The 27,196-nt window shown below is 38.4% G+C and overlaps 1 protein-coding gene across 2 annotated transcripts in view; it reads left to right on the top strand.

Moving 5' to 3' along the window:
• Positions 1-27,196, top strand: part of CYP7B1 (cytochrome P450 family 7 subfamily B member 1) — a 181,898-nt gene that overhangs the window by 143,936 nt on the left and 10,766 nt on the right. The window contains exons 2-5 of one of the 2 annotated variants that reach the window (XR_009180409.2): positions 4,989-5,125; positions 12,189-12,773; positions 13,227-13,433; positions 23,549-26,686. Coding sequence is in view for 1 of the 2 variants with exons in the window: in XM_004463917.5 (XP_004463974.1) it covers positions 4,989-5,125; positions 12,189-12,773; positions 13,227-13,433; positions 23,549-23,724 (1,105 nt within the window). In the remaining variant the exon portion in view is untranslated. The remainder of the gene's footprint in view (positions 1-4,988; positions 5,126-12,188; positions 12,774-13,226; positions 13,434-23,548; positions 26,687-27,196) is intronic. The other variant, XM_004463917.5, reaches the window with a different exon arrangement.

Here is a 27,196-nt window from a genome sequence, read left to right as displayed (position 1 = left end):
GCCCATGGAGGAAAAGAGTCAGTATTTAAAGAACACAGCTCAAAGAGACACTATGAGGGAAGTGGACTTGGCCCAGTGGTTAGGGCGTCCGTCTACCACATGGGAGGTTCACGGTTCAAGCCCCGGGCCTCCTTGACCCGTGTGGAGCTGGCCCATGCGCAGTGCTGATGGGCACAGAGTGCCGTTCTACACAGGGGTGTCCCTGCATAGGGGAGCCCCATGCGCAAGGAGTGCACCCCGTAAGGAGAGCCGCCCAGCATGAAAGAAAGTGCAGCCTGCCCAGGAATGGTGCCACACACACAGAGAACTGACACAGCAAGCTGACACAACAAAAAGAAACACAGATTCCCGTGCTGCTGATAAGGACAGAAGTGGTCACTGAAGAACACAGTGAATGGACACAGAGAGCAGACAACTTGGGAGGGGAGGGGAAATAAATAAATAAAAAATAATATTAAAAAAAAAAGAGACATTATGAGACAAATTACATTTCCCAACTATGTAACTTCCAAAGTCAGTCAAGGAAAGGAGAAACAGCTTCAAAAGTGCCTTCCTTAATAGCAGTTTGCCCCAAAGATTAATAGTATAATCAGATACTGCCATGCACATCAGTTGTACAGTTTCTGAAATTTTTCACCACACACAAAGAAAATCCTTATTAATTAGGAAAAATTAAAAAAAGAATTACCGCACTGTTACAGATATTAGGTGACCTAATAAGAATATATTATGTCCTTGAAAAACTTTTAATCAGTAAACATTTTTATTTTCCCTACCTTGGTGCACATGAATAAAAGTTGTTCACCACTTATTTAGGAAATTTTTGTAAAATCCCAGACGTGTAAATGAGGATCAAGCCTAGCATGACCACAGAAAAAATAGAAAAAAGGAGATTGCTTTGAACAAGTGTAGATTGCTATAGAACGTTCTAGGCTTTAAATGTGTAGGGAAACATGTCTAATCTGTCACTAGACAAGATTTTTTAACCTATTTATTTAACTAAATGTGAAGCATAAAGATGATATTCAAATATTATGAGAAATTAAGTATCCTGTGTCAGTCCACTCTTTTAAGCTGTTGTTTATGTGCTTTATTTCTTTGACCAAAGGTCTTAACTATCTTTTATATTCTTATAGCCATTTTTTGTGTTTAGATTCTCCCCCAATGCTTATCTCCAGACAAAGTTGGACTGTTAGTGACAGTTTGCAAAAGATTGAAGATATATGAAGATGTGTCCTACAACTTGTATGGAAAAAAACCGTGAGCAGTGGTACCTAGAACTTGGGTTTAATCATTGAAAAATTTTATAAGCCCTAATTTGGGAAAATTGAAGAGAAGATTTGAGGAAGCACATGTTTCTGCAGGATTTAGAGGCGGTACTGACCATAGGGTTTGTTTGTTTTTTACAATTGCCGGCCATAGCTTCAGGATCCATTCCTTTGAGGCCTTGCTACTTGATCATCCCCAACAAGCACAAATACATCCTACCCCTCACTCAGCAGTGGACAGTGGGTATTTCATTTTCAAAGTTAGAGCAAGAAAGACCCAAAACACTACTTGCCCTGCAGTATGTGTCAGCAGGCCTTTCTGGATCTCTATAGGGATGTTTTTCTTCCCTGGTAATTTTTACAAGTATAATATACTGGTAAAGACAGCTTCTGTTTTCTGCCTTTGATGGGTCTTCAGTTGAACTAGCAGTATATTTTCTCCCTTGTGACATGGCATGTAATAGTGTTAAGCATATTGCTACCAAAATACAACTGAAAGAAAGAATGGGGGAAGTGGACATGGCTCAACCGATAGAGCATCCACCTAACATATGGAGGGTCCAGGGTTCGATACCCAGGGCCTCCTGACCCGTGTGGTGAGCTGGCCCACGCACAGTGCTGCCATGCTCAAGGAATGCCGTGCCATGCAGGGGCGCCTCCATGTAGGGGTTCCCCACATGCAAGGAGTGCACCCTGCAAGGAGAGCCACCCCGCTTGAAAAAAAAAAAAAAGCACAGCCTGCCCAGGAGTTGCACTGCACACACGGAGAGCTGACACAGCAAGATGATGCAACGAAAAAGATACACAGTTTCCCAGTGCCGCCTGACAGTGTAAGTGGACGCAGAAGAACACACAGCGAATGGACACAGAGAGCAGACAATGTGGGGGAAGGGGAGAGAAATAAATAAAAATAAATTTTTTAAAAAAAGAAAGGATGGCCCTTCCATCTTTGTAATAATACACTGGCTTCCTCATGTGCTTTCCTAACTCTGAACATTAAGTTAATATTCCCCTGGATTTCTTTTTTTTTTTTTTTTTTTAAGATTTATTTATTTATTTTCTTTTTCCCCCTTCCCCTGCCCCTGCCCACTGCCTCTGCTGTCTGTGTCATCTTCTCTTTTCATTTTCCCTGCTCCAGCATTCTTTGGGATTAGATTCCTGGAGACCTCCGATGCAGAGAGAGGCTCCCTGCTAACTGCACCACCCCCCCAGTCTGCGCTGCGCCCCACCTCGACCCTCGCCCTGTCTCCCCTCTATGCGTCATCATCTTGCTGCATGACCCACCCGCTCGGGCACTGCTCATGACATGGGCACTTGTGCGGGCACTGGCTCGCCCTGTGAGCACGCCCCCTCCTCCCCTCCACCAGGAGACCCGGGTCCTTCCACATAGCAGGCAGAAGCCCCGTCACTTGAGCCATATCTGTCCCCCTTCCCCTGGACTTCTGAGTGCCATCCTTTCCCCCCATGGAAATCCTTGAAGAATACAGGTTTTGACCGAATGACAGAGTATACAGAGCAAAATTAGTTACATTAAATTAGAATATGACAAAAAGCCATTCTAGATCTTTGTCACAATGCAACTTTCAAGCACAATTAAACCCAACAGAAAAAGTAGACCAAAGAAGAGAGTTAATATTTTGAAAAGAAATTTGACAAAATAGATCCCTTGCGAGTTAATGGCTATATAGGTAGCAAGTGTTGCTTTAACTTGGAGATCCTACTGTACTAGATCAGATGTGCAGTCACTTTTGTTTAAGTTTTGGATATAAAATAAATGTTACAATGTTTTCTTGGAGGGGTACATTTTTACATTTTTCAAAAAAGGTGAGTCTTCATTACCAAAGGTTGCATTCAAGAAAATGAATGGGGAAATAAGGTGAAGAATAAGATACATATGGGAAGCAGATGTGGCTCAAGTGACTGGGCTTTCATCTACCATATGGGAGGACCCAGGTTCGATCCCCAGGGCCTCCTGGTAAAGGTGTGCCCACACAATTAGCCAGCCCTGCACGGCAAGCCAGTGCCTCCATGGCAAGCCAAGTGCCCACACAGCAAGCCACGCAGCAAGATGATGACGCAACAAAAGGGAGACAAAAGTAAGGGTCAAGGCGAGATCCAACAGAAACCAGGAACGGAGTTGGCACAAATGACAGGGAACCTCTCTCCACATCGGAGGTCCCCAGGATCAAATCCCAGTGAATCCTAGAGGAGAAAATGAGGAGAGAAGACAAAAAGAGAAATAGACACAGAAGATCACACAGCGAATGGACACAGAGAACAAAAACAGCAGGGGGGAGGGGGAATACATATTACTATACAGTTTCCTGTTTTCCTGTTTCTAAGTGTACGTATGTAAACAACAACATACTTTTTCTAAATTGGTGTGAAAATAAATTATCTTTACAAAGGGGAAAATAGAGTCTTGACACCTATTTCCTATACCTGTATCACACCTCCACTTTATTTTTTTCCCCTAGAAGATCAGATGTTTGTTCTTTAAGTTTAATTCTACCACATTGGTTTGTGGGAAAATAAAAGCTTCTGATAGGGTTAATCTGGCTACAACAATGTCTATGCTAGGCATGATCATAATCTTGATTTTTGATTAGATCTGAGCTAGTAATATCTTGTGATTAATCAAAATGGCTTGTACTGCATGTAGTAGAAGTCATTTTCACAGATGGGATAGAGAATCAGAGTTCTTTCAAATATTTGTTTTAATCCCTTCTAGGATAAAATGACTGATTTTTTTTTAAATCAGATTTATTTCACTAAATAAACAACTAGGAAGAAATTTTCAAGTGCAATTTTCCTGGGCTTATGGGTCAAAAAGGAAGAAACCTTTTTAAATTAAAAAAAAATAGTATTTTAAGGGATGCTTCATATGTTTTTTAAAAAAAAGTATGTCTTGTCAAAACATTAGTAAAATTTAACAAATAATCCTATTCATTTGTGCTTTCAGGAAAAAAATTCCAGAAAAAAAAAAGATATCAAAATAGACATTTTGGAAGTTATAGTATAACCTATGTTATAATTAGATTTGTATTATCTTCAACAGCATATAAAGTTTTTCTCAAGATGATTTCTTTTCTCTCCTATAATTATGCAATACAAGTCTAACTGATATCTAGTAACAAAGAGCTTTACTTTGGCAACTGAACTACCCAAAGACCCAATACCCAGAAGGCAGCAAGAACCCTTCCAATTCATCCATACAGAGTTTGCTAAATGTCTGTCAGTTTCAGCACTAAGCTGCTTTGCCTGAGTTTCTTACTAGAGTTGCAAGTTGACAGATTAAGGTTCCATACTGAGCTGATAATATCACAGAATAAGTGGTATCAGCCATTGGTTGAGCTTCATAGAAATACTCTCACTCACAGACTTACTAGGTCTACAGGTGCCTATTTATGAGGATAATAAAGTGAACAAGAAATAAACAGGTTGTGACTTAACTGGTCAGGGGGCCAGTTGGACCTTGTCAGACACGTTTTCTCAAAAAAGTTGCTCACTCAAAGTTGTGAGGTGAGCCGAGTATACACGAGCACATATTCTGGAGGAGCTCAATAAATACATGTTTATGATTATATAAGGATTGTTGAATGAGAGAACTGGAAGTTGCTGTGCAATTTGTCCAATCCTTTTATAGGCTTTCAGATGGGATAAACAGCCCACATGCGTGATTTCATATTTCCTTCTTTTCTCTCCTTTTTTCTCTTATAGAAGACCTGGTGAACCTCCATTAATAAAAGGCTGGCTTCCTTATATTGGTGTGGCCCTACAATTACAAAAAGATCCCTTACGTTTCTTAAAATCACTTCAAAAGAAACATGGTGATGTTTTCACTGTTCTTCTTGGAGGTAAGAAACATTTCTAAAAGTAACTTACATATGTCATAATTTCTCACTTGTTCTTTAATGTCCTTATATTTTTCTCTAGGCAAAATAAGGAATATTGTATATATTATTTTCTTGTAGATCTAATATGAAAGAAAAGTATGTTTTTCTCTAAGTAATTCTCACATTTTAAAAAAGTATACAGCTCTTTTGAGGGTAACAAAAATATCTAAAATATATTTTAAATTTTAAAATGTTTGTTCTTCTCCAAACTTCAGTTAATATTTGCAAAAAAAAAAAAAAAAAAAAGGCAAGATTACCACATATCCATAACATCAGAGGACTGGGCAAAGATGCTGGAATGTTCTTAGTTTATTCTCTTTTGAGGTCCGTGGTAATCCAGCTGTATCAGTTATCTATTGCTGTGTAACAAACCTCCCCCAAATTTAATGGCTTAAAATAGCAACCTCCCCTTGCCTAAGGCCACTTATGTGGCTGTAGGTAGTCATTGGGCAGCTTGATCAGAGCTGGATGGTTCAAGATAGCCTTGTCACATGTCTGGTTGGGCCTCCTTGTCCACTTGGACTTTCATTCTCAATAAGGCTAGCTTAGGCAGCACACAGTTCGAGGGGGTGAGAGGAAAAGCTGCAAGATCTCTTGAGGCCTAGGCTCAGATGTTGCAAAATCTCACTTTCACCACATTCTATTGGTCACAACAAGTCACACATCCTGCCCAGATTCAGAGTTAGGAAAATAGATTCCACCTCTTTCTTGGAGGAGTGGTGGAGTCCTCTTGCACAGAAGCATGTGTAGAGACATAGAAGGAATTATTGTGGCTCCCTTATCACCTAGCCTAGCTAATGTCCCTTTGCCCCTTCCTCTCTCCACCCCACATCAGTCTTCACTTTTGTCTGTCCATCTGTGTCCTGGGAGACCCATCTCCACAGACTAGATCAGCCACATTCCATCACACTCTGACTTCTGGTTGGGTGTGCGGAGGGAGGCAAGAAGAGGCTGCAGTCCTCTCTCTAGCTCTCATGGCATTGAGGTATCTCACTTCACTCTTCTTAATGAGAACATTAAAGACATCAGCTATGATCTCACTCACATCCTCACAGAGTTACCAAATGTAGTTACATCTCACATCTCTCCTCACCACCTTTCCTCCAATTTCAAAGAATATCCAAGACAATCCATTTACCTGTATCCATGACACTTTCTTCCTGTCTTCTCTGGGCTGGCACCTCAGTATTTATTCCTTTCACACAGGTATCTTCATTTTTTTTCTCTCTTGGATCCCTGCCTTCTGCCAATAATCATGTACAAGTTTTTCCTACGTTCTCCCTCTAGTTGCTTGCCCCCCTTTTTTCTTTTACATTCAAATTGCTCAAGAGATTTGCCTACATGTGCTGCTTCTAGTTGCTCATCTCCTAGAAACCTCGTAACCATAACCAGCCTTCTGCCTCACTGAGGTCATTTCTGATCCTCACCTGATGAGTTCCCTCTACCTGGTTTGACAATGCTGATCTCTCATTCCTTCTTGAAACATGCTCCTCTTTGGCTTCCATGGCCCCACATTTTCTAGTTCTTTCACTGACTCTGAATGTTCTTTATCTGGATCATCTTTATGCATGCCTCTTTCTTTACTCAAGCCCTTACATCTTTCTCTATTCGGCTTTTGAATTTTGTGTTCTATTCCTAGAGAGCCCTTTTTTTTCCTGAAATTACTTTGCCAAATGTTGAAGGCAAATTTTTGTATGCACAACAATTTTTCATTTTGATACTACCATATTAAGGTAATATTTGGGGGGAGGGTGAATATAAATGATTCTTCTGGGTGAAATTCTAAGCATAGTTGAGCTTTCACATGAACAGGCAATATTGATTTCATCACAGCATACTCTGTTACCTGGCAGCTGGTGGTCTCCTTGAACAATATTGTATATACTCTGATTTCAGAAAAAAATTGAAAGGTAAAAATCATGCATCTTAGAAATAGAGGAATGTAGTTTATGATGTTATCCTCACAAGACTCCCCAATATCTGATCTCAATCTACTCCAGTCTAGTCTTGGACTACTGCTTGCCTTGTGCTTATTCCCCCGTTAATGTACCAGAATATCTCACCCCCTCTCACACCATGCCCTTTCTTGCCTCTAAGTTTTCTCTTGCAGGGCTTCTGCCAGAATGCTCTCCTTCCCCTGGCTAACATGGGCTCATCCTTTGAGGCCATGGTCAAGCATCACTTTCTCCCAAAAGCCTTCCCTGACTTTCTACCCTCCCTTTGCTATACTTGGTGCCTCTTCTCTGGGTTCTGATTACTCCCAGTATCACTTTTTTCAGCATTTAGTAAATTGTGATTTATTACTAATTCACTATTCTATCTCCTTTCATTTTTCCATTAGTTCCTCTATTGCCATCATTCAGTCCAAAGCTTAGAACTGGTTGATATGCAATAAGTATTTGATGACTAAATTCTCAATACCTTAGAACTGATGAAATACTATAACACAAATAAAGACCATAGCTGGTACTTCGATTCTAAGAAAAGCCTTTGGCTTTCTAATGCCAACTCTTTACTCTTCCCTTTAAGAAATTCACTCATTTAAAAAATTAAACCTTGTGTTTCTAATGAGTAGATACAACAAATTATTGAAATTTTCCATTTTTCTTTTGAATACATTATACAAAAATAACCTAAGATGATTAAGCTGAAACTCATGGCAGATTTGAATAATTTTATTCAGTTTTCAAAATACAACCAATTTCTGCTGACACTTGACATATTTACCTTAGATACCGAGAAGGTGGTGAATTTTTAATGTCTAAATAATTTGACCACGGTTATGTTTTTAGCCCAACAACAATGGACAGCCACAGTTGCATATTTTCCACTTCTTACTTTTTTGCTTCTTAAATAGAAATTCCTATTAAAAAGTCCTGTTAATGTATATGGTTCTAATGATCACTTTGCAAAGTGGCTCATTTGGAAAGCATGAAACAAGGAACGGTTTTTTCTCCCTTGTCCCAAGTTGTGATTTCAGTGATTGTATGCTTGGGCGTGATAAATAAATGATTGTCATCCTGAAAAGTCTCAAGGGACATGGATGCCATCTTAATAAAGAAAGTAAAAGGTATATCTTTTCATGAGCAATCACATAAAATCGTGACCTACCTATCACTGAAAATAGTTCTCTAATTGGTTTTGCGTGGTGGTGGAGCGGGATCATTTTCCCTAGAGGTCACCTATGTCAACAGTTCAGTGGAATCTCCCTAATAATAGGGGGAATATATAAACATGATCATCATCAAGAAAATAAAAAGTTGCTTCTAGTATACTATACCAACTAAGTTATTCAACTTGAGATTTTTTTTTAATTACCTAAGGACTAGCTAAATGCAGATTTTAAAAGGTTGTAATTATAGTAAATTTCTTTGAAATTCAGATTTGTCCCATATTTGTCAATAGACCATTTCTATTCCAAATTGTCAAATAGTTATCCTAAATTCTTATGGCCATGTCTCTACATAGCACCAAATATATGAAGTGAAAAATATCAAAAATCAATGTACAGTGATCCAGATGTCAGACTTCTTGTGTGTAACACATCAGTATGAGTGACTGAATTTTTAAAAATATTCACTGGCACATTTCACATCATTTACCTTCCTACAGTAATTAATTTTAAAGTAAAGAAAAGGCTTTTGAGTTAGAGAAGGATCGTGTGCAGGTCATATCAGAATGGTAGAGTTAATGTCTCAGATCCTGTTGACTTCTACAAAGGGAAGAAAATGGAATTATTGCTAAGGAAGGCATTAAAAATTTTGACCTTACTTCAAATTTGCTGCTCAAAAGGATAATATTCCTATTATTGTAGTTTTGCCAAAGCAGGCCCCATTTTGACATTTATGTATTAAACAAATGCAAACTCTGAAATTCTTGAAATCAATATTTCATATCAACTGATGACAGCATTCTTTTCTCTTTCCAAAACATACATCAAAAGATATCATTTCTACCTGGTGATCTCAATAAACTAGACAAGTTGACTATCGATACTTGGCACTCATCTACACAAAACCACACTCTAGCAAATGTTAATTTTACTCTAAGAATGCATGGCCTCAGAACAACTTTTCAAAAGAATTTCTTTGTTAAATAAATTTAAATTCATTTTGTGAATGTATATGTGTTTTCCTAACTGTCTGATTAAAGATCACAAAGAAGCTCTGATTTTGCATCTCACATTAGCAGATGGTGGACAGATGGTTTAAATTAATATTAATTTTGAAAAACTTAGCTTAAATTGTTTATACTGATGATTAAAAGTTGGAAAGCCAGCTAACATCTCCAGGGTTATTAGTACTTCCAAACCCACTTGGAAATTAAAACCCAGAAAATCAAAAACGTCAACTTCTAAAACATTCTATATCTCAATCAGAAAGTAGGTAAGACAAAAGGCCTTGATGTTGGAAAAAAAAATAAGAATGAGAAAGTGGAAAAATAGATTCTGGAATGAAAATAGCCTTGAAAAAGAGAGAGAGGATTATATCTATTTAAAAATGCTTTAAAATAATCAGTAATGATTGAACCTATACAGAAACAACCACTTATTTTTAAAATAATTTATTGTTATTGGTTGTTAACCAGAACCAGGTTTCCTCATTCAATGTTTATACCTTAATATGACTTTTAATTGAAATTAACCTCATAGTCCCATATCTTCAACTGTAAGGGGGGGGGGGGTGGGAAGAGAAAGAGAGAAAGAGAGTTTGCGATGAATTGTAGACAAAACAAAAACTTTAACATAGTGCAGCCTTCTACTTCAGTAGGCCAAAAGGTAGCTAAAGATGTCCTACCTGAATACATTTTTGTCTTTCTACTTAGATTTGGATAGATATAGAAAATTGGTAAGAAAATACTCAAAATATTCTTTAAAGATTTTGTTTTACAAATTTAATATTTTATACACTCTGTGAATTTTAATGCATAATTTACAATAACCCTAAAGATATTTACCAAATCCTTTCATTTAGTGAAGGGGGGAAAAGTATAAATCACCACCTGTTAAAATACACAGCCTTGTTTAAAATTATATCTTTTACAAAACAAGAGAATTGGCTTTTTTTCCCCCAATTATTTGTCAGGCAGATGCTGGCAATTTTATTTAATTAAGCTGCTATGGTAAAGCAGGTGCCATAAAATATGCCCAAATCCAGTTGAGTCCTTTTTGATCTCCCCAGAGGAAAAAAAAAAATCCAGTTAACTTTTAAGGACAGCTCTGGGATCTAACCAAATTAGTAGCCATGTCTAGGTTTACCATTCCTAGATTGACCTGACTTAATAAATGAATCAAGGAACAATGGAGTGAATAAAATTTAAATCATATGACTAATTCCTAGAAAAAAATCATAGCACATGTAACGTTTAAAAATTGTAAAACACATTTATCCTGTTTCTGGGGTTAGGTTGAGAATTATATAAAATGTTGTCCTAATCTTGTACCAAATTGAATTTAATTTCTGCAAGGCAGTTTTAGTTACCATAAATAACAAGTGAGAAGCTGGTTATTCATTTAAGAGAAACACTCACACACACACACACACACCAAAAAGAATGACAACATCAAGAGGAAAGTTTAGAAGATTCTACAATTTAATGCCTAATTTTTCTTGACTTAGATGTGTGTTTTTGGAAAGGAAGAGTTATTATAAAATGCCTTTATTGAATAATATCTTCGTAATACTTATAATCAGAAGGAATCTTAAAATGTTACTGTAGTGAGAAGAAAGTAGTATAGAGTAAGAAAAAGAACAGCACATGGCAAGTGACCTCTTGACCTTCTCCAGCTTTCTTGGCAGATACATGGTGAGCAACCGATAAATTTTAGGTAAACTCCGATGTCCTAGGCACCTCCCAGGGACAGAGCATAATATGGCTGTGTTGCTCAGTGTGCCTCTTTATAAGAATCACTTGAAGCCCTTTTCAAAAATAGACAATCCTTGTGAATCTGAATCTTCCAGGAATCTGTATGTTTAATAAGCACTCCTAGTCTTTTAATCAGGTAAGGTTGGGCAACATAGATATATGGAAAAGACCAAATGTTACCACCTCAGGAAACCCTCCCTATTATCTCCAGGCAGAATGAAACACATTCCACTCTGATTCTCTTCCACTGGGTTCACACCTTTTCTATGTCACTATCCATACTGTATCAATTTGTTTATATCTCTGCATCACATCTCAAAAGGGAAGGGATCCAACCAAGTGTCTGGATCTCAATAATTGTTGAATGGATGGGTGGATGGATGGATGGATGAGTGGGTGGATGGATGGATGGATGAGTGTGTGGATGGATGGATGGATGGATGAGTGGGTAGATGGATGGATGGATGAGTGGGTAGGTTCTAGTTTGGAATCCTATTTCAGATGCAAATCAGTAATTTAATCCTGGATGTTTCACTAAATCTCCCTGAACCACTATTTGCTCACCTATAAAAATGAAAATGCTGGCATTTGTGATCCATTATTCGTGTTGAATTAGATATTTATTTGTGAGTACCTACCTGGTTCATACCACATCATCAAATATTGGAGTTAAAATTATTGTATCTGACCAAAGCCAAAATGACACCAAGTATGAAAAAAAAAACTCTTAATGAAGTATAAATAATAAATAATGGAATGTCATCTTACCAATTTGATTTTTTATATTTTGTTTCTGTTATTGGGGCAAAAGATGAGAAATGTTTAAGTTTGGGAATTCTGAGAAAATTTAAAGGATATTTCAAATGTTAATATGCTTTAGTTAAAATAAAAATTGTAAGAGTAAGCTATTTTTTAGAGGTCATTAAGGATTTCAGGACATTTAACATATTAAACTTGTAGAGTTTTTCCCATCATCTTCCATTTTAAAATAAATGTACTGGGCCTTTGAAAGAAATTGATTTTTCTTAAACTTTGTGCCTTTCTAGATGTTAGATTTTAAGGTCTTTTTAATTTTGATTTAAGTATCTTCAAATTTCAGTGTTTTGCTCTGTTTTGTTTTGCTGTTAAATGAACTCATATTCTTTTTTATTTTTCTTAGGAAAGTACATAACATTTTTCCTGGATCCTTTACGGTACGAGTTAGTGATCAAAAATTATAAACAATTATGCTTTCAAAAGTTTAGCAGAAAAGTCGCACATAGAGCATTTTGCACTGAAAAGCTGTTAACCAATGAAAATCTCAACAAGGAGCTTCGTGACAGCTATCAACATTTGCAAGGCAAATCTTTGGATGCACTCATTGAGGACATGATGCAGAATCTGAAACAAGTTTTTGAATCTCAATTATTAAGAACCACAAATTGGGACAAAGCATACATATTGACATTCTGCTCTTCAGTAATATTTGAGATCACATTTACAACCATATATGGAAAATTCCTTGCTGCAGAAAGGAAAAAAATTAGTGAAATGAGAGATGATTTCATTGAATTTGATAGCAAATTCCCATATTTCACTTTAGACATACCCACTGAGCTTCTAGGAAATACCAAGTCTATTCAGAAGAAGATAATAAAATTCTTTACAGGAGAAAACTTAGTTAAGATAAAAGGAGCGTCCCAGGTTGTTCAAATGAGGCAAACCATCCTGAAGAAATATGCCCATGAGGACTTTGAAATAGGAGGTAAGAAACTTCTGAATCGTTACTTGTCTAAAATAAGATAATTTACAGTAGACCTTTGAAATAAAAAGGCAAAATGGCAACCTTGAAAATTTTTATGCTCTTTCTAATTGGCTAATGATAAAATGTTTTACTATGAAAAAATCCTCTATGATAATTGATTTTTTTTTTCTGCAGAGGTGGTAAAACAAGATACTTAATGGTGATAATGAGAAAGGGTATAGCTAAACTGCATGTACTCCTCTTATCTCACCCCCACCTTCTTGCTCCCCCCCACATTACATTTTAAACTATTCTCATTAAGCAGAAAATTAGACTTCAGAAGCCTATTGGTCCTCATTAGCATGCACTGATCCTTGGCTGGGTCTGTGTCCTAACATCTTTTAATTAGCACACTGCAAATCTAATCAGAGTAATAAACGCTATTAATCTTCCTTTTCACTTATTTTCTCCCAGCACATCATTTCGGCTTTCTCTGGGCCTCTGTGGCAAACACTATTCCAACTGTGTTCTGGGCAATGTATTATCTTCTGCGGTACCCGGAAGCTATGACAGCAGTGCGTGACGAAATTGACCATTTGCTACAGTCAACAGGTCAAAAGAAAGGACCTGGATTTTCCATCCACCTCACCAGAGAACAGTGGGACAGTCTGGTCTACCTAGGTAATTTATTTTTATCTGCTATGAGGAAAAGAAGGTAGCTCTCTGCAAACTCAGTTTATCACTCATAGCTGTTTACCAAGAGGTGGAGGACACAGCTGCCTAATTGACATAATAACACCCATTTACACCAATTATAAATTATGTAGTTTATAGCTGTAGATACTCTCATTGCATGTAAACATTAAGGCCTAGGTAATTAACTATGCAAGGTATGCAAAAGGCTAAAACGAAGCTTTGTAATTATTTGAAAAAAAGTTTATGCCTATTAAGTCATTTGATTCTGAGCATCTGTTGGCATACCAGTGCTTTCCAAACACTGCTGCACTGTCCTGACAAGAAAGGTATTTGGGGATTGAAAAAGAATGTATTTCAGAAAGGCACTCTGTATGTAAAATACAATTATTAGTCCCTAAAATGGTGTTTATATTTTCAGGCACAGGTTAGGATGATTTATACAGCTCGGAGTGTATGATTCTCAAAAGCATAATAAAAATGATTTCCACCGAGGTTGATTTAACCCCCCTCCAAAAAAGTAAATAAATAAATAAAAGAGAGAGAGGGAGGGTGAGGAAGAAAGAGCAACAAATGGTAACAACTACAGTTGAAATGTTGATATTTTATAAAATATTCACTTAAGAGCTATGCATGGTCACTATTTCAAGTATGTTTGAGGCAAGAGAAATAGTGTTTCTTTCTCCACATAGGCCAGATGCACTCAGGGGACATGAACATTTGATCACAGTGGCTTGCATTCCCTTTACTGGTTTTGATTAGACTCTTCATCACCATTGCCTAAACAAGCTCAGACTCTGAAAGTTAAATTCAGTATCAAGAGTTATTCTCTATGCCTTCTGTATTGATATTTTCATCCCGGGATATCCTTTAGGATACAATATTCCAACTCCCTTTGGACAAATGCAGGAGTAAGTCTTGATGTAGCTCTGTTGCTTTACTCCTTTGACAATGTAGGCGAGTATTAGGCCATGTCCTCATTTTTAAAAAATCTTTTAAATATGTCCAGTGTGAACTTCTGAAAGCAAAGGCCCTACCAGCGCTGATCAGTGGTGATGACTGGTTGACCTTGGGAAGAATGGCCTTTGTGTTCTAGAGATTGGTCCCACTGGTCAGGCAAAGAGAAGGAAGCTGGGCTTGTGCTGGCAGCCTGCTAGCTTGTTCAGTCAGCTAGGAAGAATGTGTCACCATTCATTATCAATGGATGCTTATATGTGCTTGAAGGAAGATTATAATCCCAACATTATTAAAATACAGATATTCTGTTTTACTTCATGGAATTATTGGGGAATGAATATAGCAAATTCGCATAATATTCTGGGTAGTTGCCATCATTTGAATACACTGTATTGTCTGGGTAGAAGTAATGTAGTTTCTGTTATAATCTATGTTGCATTTACCATATATTCAGCTAAGTTCAGTTGCATTTTATGAATCAGATAATTCGTGCTGGGAAGTAATAAACGTCAAAGAATATGTATTTGTATTCTGTACACAGTTATTACTCTTAAAAAGTAGTTGGAATTACTTCATCAATTCTCTTTTTACTCTCAACTTCTTGTCATTGAAATAAATGACGATTTTTAAACTGTGCTACTAAAGCAAGAAATTTAAATCCGTTTAGTCAGACATAATGGCAAATTTCAGAGATTTCATTTAAGTCCATTTAACTTCATAGCTAGAGCTAGAGATTTTCAACCTTGGGGCTCTCACGAAATTATAGTGCTTAACATTAACAACAAGAAAAATCTCAAGGGAGTTTTGATCCACCTGGATAAAGGCAATGCCTTCACCAGCCTAGAAGATAGGTCCCAGTTCATCACAACTTCACTTGCCAGTAGGAGCCGGTGTTGTTCCTTATGAAAACTTAAAATGATGGAGCCGATTGTAACTTTCTGTAATAAATGTGTATTTGTCCTTTCACAAGATAGAATGTTTTGGGAAGCGGATGTGGCTCAAGTGATAGACCTTCCACCTACCATATGAGAGGACCTGGCTTCCATCCCTGGGGCCTTCGGGTTAAAAAGAAGAGAAAGTGCATCCACGCAGCGAGCCAATTCCCGCACAAGTGCCCACATGTTGAGCTAGTGCCTGTGCGAGTGCCCGCACAATGACCCAGTGCCCCATGCAAGTGAGTCACGCAGCAAGATGATGACGCCTCAGAAGATAGGCAAGGGGAGAGTCAAGATGAAGAGCAGCAGAGACCAGGAACTGAGGTGGCACAATTGACAGGGAATCTCTCTCTCAATCAGAGGTGTCTAGGATCGAATCCCAGTGAATTCTAGAGGAGAGAAAATGAGAAGAGAAGACAACACAGACAGCAAAAACAGCAGGGTGGGAGGAGGGGAAGGGGGGAAATAAATAAATCATTTTTTTAAAAAAAAAACAACAATGTTTTATGTAGATTGGAGCAAATTTTTATATGATTCAATTAGGTAACAGATAACCTCTGAATCTTGTTATAGTTCAGTCATGAGTATTTTTCTATACAAAAAAGCATGAACTATATTTGTAAAAGCAAGATTTACAGAATTAAATATTTAAAGCATACCACATGGTATGAGTGTATATGCTTATCCTTCTTATCTCCTTAGGAAAGACTTTTATGTATTTTAAGTACAGTCTTTTAAAAAAAAAAAAGAGATGTCTTCATTTTTTCTTATAAGAAGAAAGGACACAATGACAAAATGAATGCTGCATTTTCTTTTTTTAACTTGGAAGGAGCTTTGTGATATTAGTACAGGAAAGGGAAAGGAGAATTTTTTTTAACAGAGATTTTGCATGCCATTGTACTTTAATTGTAAAGCAGGGTTGAAAAGAAAGTTAGAATGTTGTAGAACAAAAATGATTTCTTGTTTAATGTGATCATAGAAAACAGAGTTCAGTGGAGCCCAGATCCGTGGTGATGCAAATCATCATGCAAACATCAATTGGTACCCGTGGCTCAATCTTGTATCAGATTTCCTGTACCATCAATGCATGCTTAATCTCAGCAAAAGTTAAAATGTGTAACATAGATTGGGCTCTTAAATATGGAGCCTATTTAAGAAATTCTCGTAGTCATCTCTTGTAAGAGATTGTGATAGATTTGTGCTTCTTTCAAATGCTCTTGAGCATCTTTCTTTAAAACCATTCTATTCTTTTAAACAAAAAAGCAGAACTTTATATTTCATATATTGAAGCCATTATATAAGGATTCTGTTTATCCCTAAAATTTTGTACTGATTAATGCTTAGTAAAGGTTGCTACAATTAAATTTAAATAAAAATTTAAAATAATGTAGTACATTCAATGAGCTTCAAATAACTGTTGGAGTCTAAATCTCAGTAGGAAGTGATGTTGATAGAATAGAAGCTTGAGGAACTCAGAGAAAAATAAGAACTTTTCAGATATCCCAGAAGGAGAAAACTGGGATGGAGGGTACAATTTAGAAAAGTGAGTTTCAAAAATAGGAAAAGGAAAAGGATAAGAGATGATTGGGGAGAAGATAAGAAGAAAGATGATGCAGAGAAATGAAGCTCCTAAAACTGAAATTTGAGAAATCCTTAGCAAACAATCCCAATAAAGATGATGAAGTAAGTCAAAAGGACAGTAAAATCATCAGTGTGATGGTTTTCGGTCACTGTCCATAAACTTAGATGAATTGAAAAGCTGTATGTAAAAGACAGAAGCAACAGTGTTAGCGTTAGCACTAGAAAGCTCTAAAATACCCTGATATTTTAAAAATTGAAAAAAAAAAACAAACCCAAAAGCACTTTTATGTGAGCCAAATGGTATAACGTCACTATTCAGAAAGCTTTAAGGACATTTATTTATTTTTTTTTTAAGATGTATTTATTTCTCCCCTTTCCCCTCCTCCTGCCCTGCTGTTTTTGTCTGTGTTCTCTTCTCTTCTCTTCATTCTTTTTTCCAGATGAAGTTTTCAGGGTGCTAAATAACTTGTCGAAGGTCATAGAGTTGATTAAGGAGAGAGGCAGAACGATAGCACAGGTTTTCTGACCACGTCTAGTTCATGCTCTTCTCCTCAGACCTGTCTGATTCCAGAGCACTTGGATGTCCTATTTCTGAATGATTGTCTTTCCCAACTGGAAGTAAAGGGTAATTCTGCATGTATGAATTCTACAAAGCTGTCCTTGATTACCCACATGGACAAGATCAGGAAATGTGGGCTAGATAATGATGCAGTTAACTAAATTTTCAGCATCAGGGTATTATGAATGATAATATTAATAATTATTATCTTAATATGTGGCAGACACTGTGCTTTACATGTATTCTCTCATTTAATCCTCAATTATCTTGATTTAATTATTGGGTAACAAAGTCCATGAGGAATAATGAACCAACCTGACTCAGCCATCTAGAGGTGGCAGAGCCAGAAATTGCTTCCAGGTCCATCCGACTTCACTGCCTACCTGTAACCAATGTCACCTCATGCAAAAATGTCCTAGATATGCAGCCACACTTTTGTATAAGGGTATGTATCACAGATTCTCAAAGGCAGTTGGACGTGATACTGAGGATGGGGATAGGAGGATCACATCAGAATCTTGTAAGCATTTGTCTTAATAAAAATAAACTTTTTTTAGAACAGTTTTAGATTTACATAGAAGTTAGGAAAACAGTAGAGTTCTCATATGCACAATTTCCCTTACTGTTAACAGATTATGTTACTGTGTTGCATTTGTTACAATTATGGGTGTTATTTTGAAAAGCCCATTCGGTGTTACAAAATAATTTTGTATTTGAAAATTTAAAAGTTGGCATAATTCAGACAACTATACTAAAGTTCAACAAAATCCTCTCCTCTGGGATACACAGAGGTTTCAATTCTACTTCATGTTTGGAACATCTAATGGAAGGAGGGGGAGCAGCATCTTACGCCAAGGGTACATCAGAACTCAGGGAGGGAGGTAGTAAGATTTTCACATGTAATATAAGGAAACATCAGGTTAAAAAGGAAAAACAGAGTTGGATGTTTATCACATCTTCAAGTAAACAGCACAAAGCATAAAAGGTTAGATACAATGAATGTGGAAAAGAGAAGCTGAAAAGATTGAAAAAGAAATTTAATGAGAATGCCAATGTACTTAGGACTAAAAATCAACTGCAGAAGAGTAGGATGAAAAATGTTTTGCTTTGCAAAAAGGGATTTAAAGCTGTTGTTCCCAACCTTGATTGCATGGAAATCAGCTAGGGAGCTTTAAAAAAAATACTCCTACCTGGCCCGACCCCAAGAGATTTTTATTTAATTGACCTGGGGTATAGGCTGATGGCTTTAAAAGCTCCCCCAGTGATTCTAATGTGGAGCCAAGGCCCAAAATCTCTCGTTTAAAGGTTTTAGTTAATGCAATGGCTCTGATGCTAGTGGTCTGGGTGGAGCATTTATTTTTTTAAAACAATCCTAGGTGATTCAAATGCCATGGCTGATAACCCCTGGGATATCAGAAAGCTTACAGTAAATCAGTGGCAGTATTATTTCAAAAAGCTGTTGCTCAGCTGCTCCCAAGAAACAATAATAAAAGAGCAAATAAAGTAATTGTTCCTGTCTACTTTTCCAACTTAATTAGTATGCTCCATTCTGACGCATTTTAAGAAGCACATTGACTAACTGAATTCATCCAGAATGGCAAAAAGACTGACGACCACATCATCTCTTGCACTATTAAAGAGAAGTCATGCCAGTTATCTTTAAATATTTTTAAGGGCTGTTATGTGAAAGGGGATTAGACTTTTTGCCTCTGTTTACTAAAGAGTAGAAATTAGAGGAAAGAAAATTTCATCTTGATATGGAAAATAACTTTCTACTAATATGGGCTTTCTGAACCCTATCACTGGAGGTATTAATCAGATATATTAATATATAAATCAGATAATAGGATCTTAAAGAGTTATCCCTGTTCGTATGCATCTCCCAACTTTGAACCACCTAGATTGCAATAGCCAAATTACATTTGCTGTGTTCCTTTTTTATTTCTGGCAGTGCTGGCCCAGTATCCTGAGCAAAGTAGGGCCATAATAAATGTTTGTTTGTTTTTTTAATAGCAGTGTTAAATTTACATGTCTATATTTTAGCAGCAAACCTACATCTGCATCTGCAATGCAGGAAGTAGATAAGAATTCAGACCAATTCAGATTTGTTTTTAATTTTACTTAAAATGGTTGTTAAGTCAAAGATTCATTATTTTACCTCATATTATCTGATGATCACAATTTCTTATTGACCTTCTCACTCGTCCTGAAGGCACTTATGGAAAAGAAACCACAGTTTGGGCCTCAGATCATTTCATCACACCTTCTGAAGCATCCCACCTCCTCGCCTCCCCAGCCCCTGTCTCATTCTGCCTACTTTCGAAGACTGTCCTAGTGGTCACCCCCAGCAGACTGTGGCGTGGCAGAGCAATGCATTCCACCCCAGCCATCGCAGATGTCCACTGATCGCCATGGCTAATCAACTGATCTGACAGTCTGCACCCGTCATTAAGATGACCCAAATTAGCAGCCTGGCCATGTCACAGTACATTCATTCGACACCTACAGACATGGCCTAGTGTTGGGCAGGAACCCGGATGTGCTTATTCGCGTTTGCGTTGTCACGTGCTTGATTGTCATGCGCCTGCTTCGGCACTTTAAATCTGCAAAGGAGGATCATCTGTCAATTAGTACGGCCAGAATTGAGATCTGAGGTCAAAAGAGATGGTGTCTCTGCCCTTTTTCTACAGCATTTCCCCTCATTTGTCACTTTCCTTCGTAGTCAGGTTGTAAAGTGTCTCAGCTCTAAGTCGTTCCTAGCCTTTTGCTTAGAAAGGATGCATCATCAGAAAAGTCCTATTTCCTAAAAAGAGAAACACATCTTTCCTAGCAGGTGAGGAAGGTGGTGCAGGTTCTGAACTGTGAGTTCACTGAGGAGATTTTGTGATCCAGTCTCCTAGTGCCTATTGGTCAGTGAAGCTCAGTCCTTCAAAAAACAAAGGCAGCCTTATCTTAATTACAATTACAATCGCTGGCACCTAGCAATGCCTGGTGTAAATTAGCCCCCAAATATTTGCATTCTCGAGAGCCATTTTTCTACAATGCTTTCTAATAATTGGAAGGTCCTGTTACCTGCTAAATGTTAGTATAAATTAACAATCCATTATGCACATAAGTTTTATAAAACATTTACAGATAGAGATCATGTTTAATTAAAATTAACTTGCATATGAAAGCCAAATGCGCTAATGATTCACAGTGACCTTTTATTACCTGCAGTCCCTTGTTTTGGCTGGATGATTGACAGCTTGCTGTTTGGCTACCATGTTGAATTTCAGCTGACAAGACTTTTCATTTTAACTCAATTTGCCCGCCTATCACAAGCTGGTGGCAGGCCAGACCCAAGTCACCCAGCTTTGCCTCAGCAGCTTGCTCTAGTTCTCATTAGTACGCATTTATTCAGTGGAAATTGGAAGACAAATGCTTGAAGGCATGTGAACTAAGTATAGCAAATTAGGTTTAAAGACTGAATATTTATAAGTATATGGAAAGTTTGTTTTTTTTTTTAAATTCTAGAGCGAATTGAGAACTCAGTGCTAGCTTTGGTATAAAAGAAATGAAGATAGAAGGGGAAGATTCTAAGAATAACAATACTATAAGCTTTTTCTTTCCCTTTTGGAAATATGTAAAACCTCCCTGACAACAACTTATCAAGTAACAACCTGACTTCTCTTTCATGGAGTGTTTGTGCAAAGAAGTTTAGCACACGGGTGTGAGAAGGGGGAAAAAATGAGGGTCATGTTCATTTGTTGCTTGGTTATCCCTTGGTATGTTTTAAATTGCCTTGTTTGTTCGGCACTAGCACAGAAACAGATGTTGCTCTACCGTGCAGGATAATTTACTATACCTCCTGGTGCAGCGTGGAAGTCCTCCCAGGGCCCAGCTGGTCTGTTAGTGGCACTGGCTGGTGTCTGCTCAACTATGACAACTACAAGTAGAGCCTGCAATTTTTTATTGTGCGGTTGTCATTCTTCTCAACATATAGCTCTGCCCGCATTCATACTGGGGCTGGTGGAAAAGCTGCTAGCTTTTGTGTCAGTTTGATGCACTGCAGATCCACGTAAGCTCGCCTCTCCATTGTTGATGATCATGCAACTCATTACTTTTGTCATCTAATGATTATCGGCATGATCGCTCAGAGCTAAGAGCCAAACTCGCCTTGCACACAATAACTGGTACTGGAAGGTAAAACAGATTTGTCATTTACGATCTGACCGCTAAGCCACACTTTGTGCTCCATTATTGTGATTAACTTCTGCCTAAGATATGCTTGCCCAATTGTCATTTGTGATACCGCACTGAGCACAAGCTGCCATGCTTCCCGGGAGCACGTCAGCCAATAGGACCTGACTGTGTTATTCGGACAGCTAAATGCCTGCCCTTTCACAGCAGCCGCCCTGCAATTATTTTGCTTTTGTATTTCTTCTTCCCACACCCCTACTGGACTTGTTGGGGGAACAGCACTGCTACATATGTCAGCTACCATTTCACACCACAAGCTAAAACCATGCGATGCTATTGTTTATCCAACAGAGCCAGCAGCAGTGCCTGCGAAGCCGACCCTTGCTTTTCACCACGGAATTTTGGTTGCTGGTGCCCTGCCAGTTGAATTCCACTGTGTCAGGAGCCGTGTGGCTGCCCGCAGTAGAGTCATGTTCTAAAACCAAAGTTCTTTTCTGGCCTTGTGACCAACAAGCGATTTGACTCTGCCTGATTATCGTAAGAAGCCAGTCCAAAAGAATATGCGCAGCTTTACAGCATGTCACGTTGAATCACCACACTGGCCACACATAGCTGACCGCAACCTCATTTCTTTAGACAAATGCATGCTTCAGGAAAAACCTCCTGGGGAAGACAGCCAAAGCTACTTGATATCCTATGCTGTGCACCCCTTTAAATTTTTCTGAAATAGCATTTATCTTTATTTGGGGGCTGATGCCAGCCTTCACTGAAGAGCCCGCCTTGAATAACCTAATGATTGTTAGGAATTGTTTGGTACTCTGAGTTCCAGAGCTTCGCTGAACGCTAAGAAACTGTGTGTATGTGTGTGTATGGGGTGTGATTTCTAAATTGCAAGCGATAAACACAGCCATTTGTTTTAATGTGAAGGGGGAGAAAAACTCAATTTGGAGCTCTTTTTCACATTGCTGATTAGAAAGAATCAAGCTTTATATTCTAGGGCCCATTCACGCTGGTGGAAACATAGTCAGTTTTGATTATGAAAAGAGAGATGCAGACCTAGACAGGAGCTACATGCTGATATGCATGCTATCAGAATGATTTATGCAAATTATGCATATTATTCCCAAAGGAATTCCTCCTCAAACTGCCAGGATAAATTGCCGGAAATTAGCCATAAAATCTGTCGTGCTAGGAGCAAAAGGTGAAGGCCACTGGGAAAGCAAGGACATTTGGCTTCTGGAATCTTCCAGGATGTGATGATGGTGACTGTTATTTTCCCTAGATGCTGAGAAAACTACAATTTTCTTCTGAATGCTATAAAAGTATTTCCCCTTGAAAAATATTTGGGCAAATGCTGACTCACATTTTATTTACAGCTAGCATAAAAGAAATTAAGTGTTAAGCTGTCTCAGAAAACACTACTACAATTGCTCTACTATTCACTGCCTAAGTAGTTATTAAATGACTAAGCCTGTTTTTAAAGTCATCACTTTTCTCAAGGTTGGCAAAATAAACCCCTGGTGATGGACTTTTAACTGGGGTATGTTTTTTTATTTTAAGTGTGTATACTCGTAACACAGCATTCCTCTCTTTAAGATCATTTTCCCACAAAAATCCTAATGCATGACTTTCCCCCCCAAGTACAGGCTGCCTCCTGCCTGTGAAATGCCTTCCAGCAATCTTGGGGCTAGCACCTCGGCTGTTCTCGTGTCAGCTCTTCACTCTCCCCACACCACAGCTTCCATTACCTCCCGCTCAGTATGCAACGGGTATGGTGAAGAGAGTTTTTCATTTTAGATTAAGGCTACTGTTAATGAGCCTCCATGGACAACAGGGAGCACTTCGGCGGGATAGTCATATTTTAATGAGCTATTATTTGTTTGTTTCAGAAAGCGTCATTCTTGAAACTTTCAGACTGTGCTCATTCTCCAGCAACGTTCGTTTTGTTAAAGAGAGCTTGGTTCTTCATTTGGAATCTGGGGAGTGCCTGCTGCGACAGGGAGACCTGGTTACCATCTTTCCTCCCATCGTGCACAGTGACCCCGAAATCTTTGAAGCTCCACAGGTAAGCACGGAAGTGGCAGTTGCACTTCTGGGATGCCACAAGCACATTCCTCTCCCTCACCGTCTGTCTCTCTCTCTCTCTGCCTTTTAACCATCTTAATCCAGAAGAGATTTGAGAAAGCGTGAAGACTTATAAAAAAAAAGTTTTCCTAAGGATCTCTCTTTCAAAGATTTCGTGATCCACAAAATAGAAATACAGTGGTGAGATAAAATGCCAGTTTCTCCAAAAGAAGCAGATACGGCACCTTGGTCATGAACTTTAGGTTAAAATTAAGTTTTGCCCAGCTGAGAATTATTGAAAATCATAGAGGACTAGCTAATGGCAGGTTGCTTAGAGATTAAACACTGGCTGCTGTTTGGGTAAATTGTTTCCCAAGTGTGGTTGACTATCCCAAAGCCTGCACTGCTTGAGCCCGTTTGCTTTCTCACCCCTTGCTAAAGGCACGGGCCTTTCTTGGTCAATTAGTATGGCGTTAGGAAATTGAGATTGTAAAGCTGCTGCTCATGGGTGAAGCTCTGAGGGTAATTGTGTCATCTCCTTGTATTTTTTTCTGAAGCTGGAGTTAATGAATATCAAAGCCTGGAAATTAATCCACCCTGGCTCATCCTGTAATACCACTTCAGAGTTTCACCACCTGCATGCAAATCGAATGCAGTCGTGTTCCGCGGCTGCGCTTCCTGTGAAGTCACATTTTTGCTGCCGTGGTTTCGGTATATAAAATGCCATTTTTCAAGGGGAAACTTCTGTGCTTTTTTTGAGCCGTTCGTAGCGGGACTACTTTTAAACCAAGCTAGGAAGCAGTTAAGTGTTTTGCAGCCAGGCTGAATTAGAATATTGTTCAGTTTTGAAAATTAGTAAGAAGAGGACAGACTTCAAATATGAGATAATTTGCATTTAACTCATCAGCAAAGGCCGAATTTTTAAGGGGGAAGTGTGCGTACATACTTCAGAAGAGGCATTATGTGTACATAGGAAGTAGAATATTAGTGAGTGAAAGAATATTCCCCAGTAAACAAGCTTTATCTCCACATTTGTCACTATCAAAAATTTCGCCCATTCATTAAAAAGAACAAAAAGAACAACTATTTTACATTTATTTTTAAATTTTTAAAGTTTCTTGTCTATAATTTTTAAAAAGCTAACTCCTACTTATTATTTTCATTATATGATTTTCCCACTAGTGATTAAGTTTAATATGCATATCCTGGCATGATAGTCAAACCAACATTAGTTATTAGCAAATTCTCAATTAATATTTACCAAGTGGCAATTGCCTTTATGGCACTATTCTTTGGACTCCCCTCCTACTCCCCTCTCAACCCCATCCCAGTGATGAAAAAGACCTTGATTTAAACATGGAGTTTAAAAATCAAAATTAAAAATATGAAGTGTGCTAATTATTTTTTCCTGTGGAATACTAAATAGTGGAATACCAATAGTGTCCCAACTTTACATAATTATTCAACCAATCTTAATAGTAATCACAAGAGTTTGCCTTATCCTGAATCTGCAGAACAAAATTGCAATATTGTGAACACTGATTTAGCATCATTAGGGTAGCTCAAACTTGAGTTAATGAAAACTCGCTATTATTTGCTAGATTGGCCAATTATGCCCAACTAATGTTAAAATTAACTAGCAAATTTTTTTGCCATGGCACTGTTTACTAGAAATTAGTTGTGGAATGTTAATCATTCCTAGCACAGAACAAATGCTGTTGTTCAGTACCACTTTTATGTGATTTGGCAAGATCTTATGTAATCATTCATGCAGTAAACATTGACAAAGTGTCTTCTACTGGCAAGCATCTGGATTTATTCCTTTTCTTCTTAACAACTTAGAATGGGCTTAAGTAGATGCTCACGGAACAGAGGCCCACCTCCAACCACTATGTGCAAATAGTAAAGAAGAAAATTTCTTCCTTGGCCATTTGTCCTTGTAGCCCTGACCCAGGAGCTCATCTGAAACTGCTATTCACCACTGCCTGTCTTTTGTTCCCTACAGAGCTTGAATGGGCAGACCAGGCCTTAGATGTAGAAACTACACAATAGATGTTAGCCTAAAAATATGAGGAAGTCCAACTCCAGATATAAGTGAGTTATAATTGGAAATTATAGAGACTGAAGAGGTTTATTAGTAAGTAGGTTCTCCTAACCTGCAATTCCTGGTTTCAGAGTGGTTGGAGTCCCAAGAGACTCTAGAATATTACATTCCTAAAACGGGCCATAGTCTTCTTTCATACTTTAAGGCCTTAGCATGCAAGTCTCTCTCTTCCCAAAACATTTTCTTTCCTTACTCATCCAACTAGCAAGCTCCAAATTAATCCTCAAGAGCCATCTTAATAACCTCTCCTTTGATCCTTTCCCTGATTCCTACTTTGTTCCTCAGAGAGGCTGTCCCTCCCCACACTGAGGCCTGTGCATCCCTCTGCCCCGGCGTCTGTCACACACACTTACTCATTTTCCTGTCTGTGCTCCCACGTGCCGTGAGCTCTGGAAGGGAAGGACCATGTCACCTCCATCTCTGCAGTCTCAGGACCCAGAACCCAGGATGTGGGCCATATGCTGGATGAATAAGGGGATGCTTGGAAGGATGAATGGACTGAAAGTGAAAGTACGCTTCAGTTAAAATTTTAAACTGGGTCAGACATTGCACATTTAAATATGTACTGGGCCTAAATAGGTCAAAGAGATGAAGTGGCTAGTGTCACTTAGATAGCAACATGATCAGAACAGTGAAAAGTGAGCCCAGGAGACAAAATGGGACCATTGAGCTCTTTCTGAAGTAACCCTTAACCCTTGCAAACATTTAGCTTGGTGTGGCTAAGTCATTGTGATTCTGGAAAAAAACAGAAACAAACAGGGAAACAGATGTGGTTCAACCAACTGGGCTCCCGTCTACCATATAGGAGGTCCAGGGTTCAATGCCCAGGGCCTCCTGGTGAGGGCAGGCTGGCCTGTGTGTAATGCTGGACCACGCAGGAATGTCGCCCCATGCAGGAGTGCCGCCTGTGTGGAAACGCCACCCAGTGCAGGAAAACAGCCCCACACAGAAGTGCCAGCTGACATGGAGAGCTGGCACAGCAAGATGATGCCACAAAAGACACAGAGGAGAGAAAATAAGAAGACATAGCAGAACAGGGACTTGAGGTGGCACAAGAGAATAATCGCCTCTCTCCGCCCTGCAAGGTCCCAGAATCGGTTCCCGGAGCCGCCTAATGAGAATACAAGCCGACATAGAAGAACACACAGTGAATGGACACAGAGAGCAGACTACAGGGGGAATGAGGAGGGGAATGGGGGGGGGGGCAGAAATAAATAAATCATTTATGAAAAAACAAACAATAGATTTCTAGGTGAAGTTGCAAATATTTAAAAAAAATTTTTAAACCATGTGGGCTTTAAAAAAAAGGTATTTGGGAGCCTAATGGGTCTATAGGCTACCAGTATAAGCTCTTAATCTAAGACAATGA

Source organism: Dasypus novemcinctus, chromosome 14 (genome assembly GCF_030445035.2).
Source record: "Dasypus novemcinctus isolate mDasNov1 chromosome 14, mDasNov1.1.hap2, whole genome shotgun sequence".
NCBI classification, from domain to species: Eukaryota; Metazoa; Chordata; class Mammalia; order Cingulata; family Dasypodidae; genus Dasypus; species Dasypus novemcinctus.
Note: the sequence above shows the minus strand (reverse complement) of the source record. Positions and strands in the feature narration are given on the sequence as shown.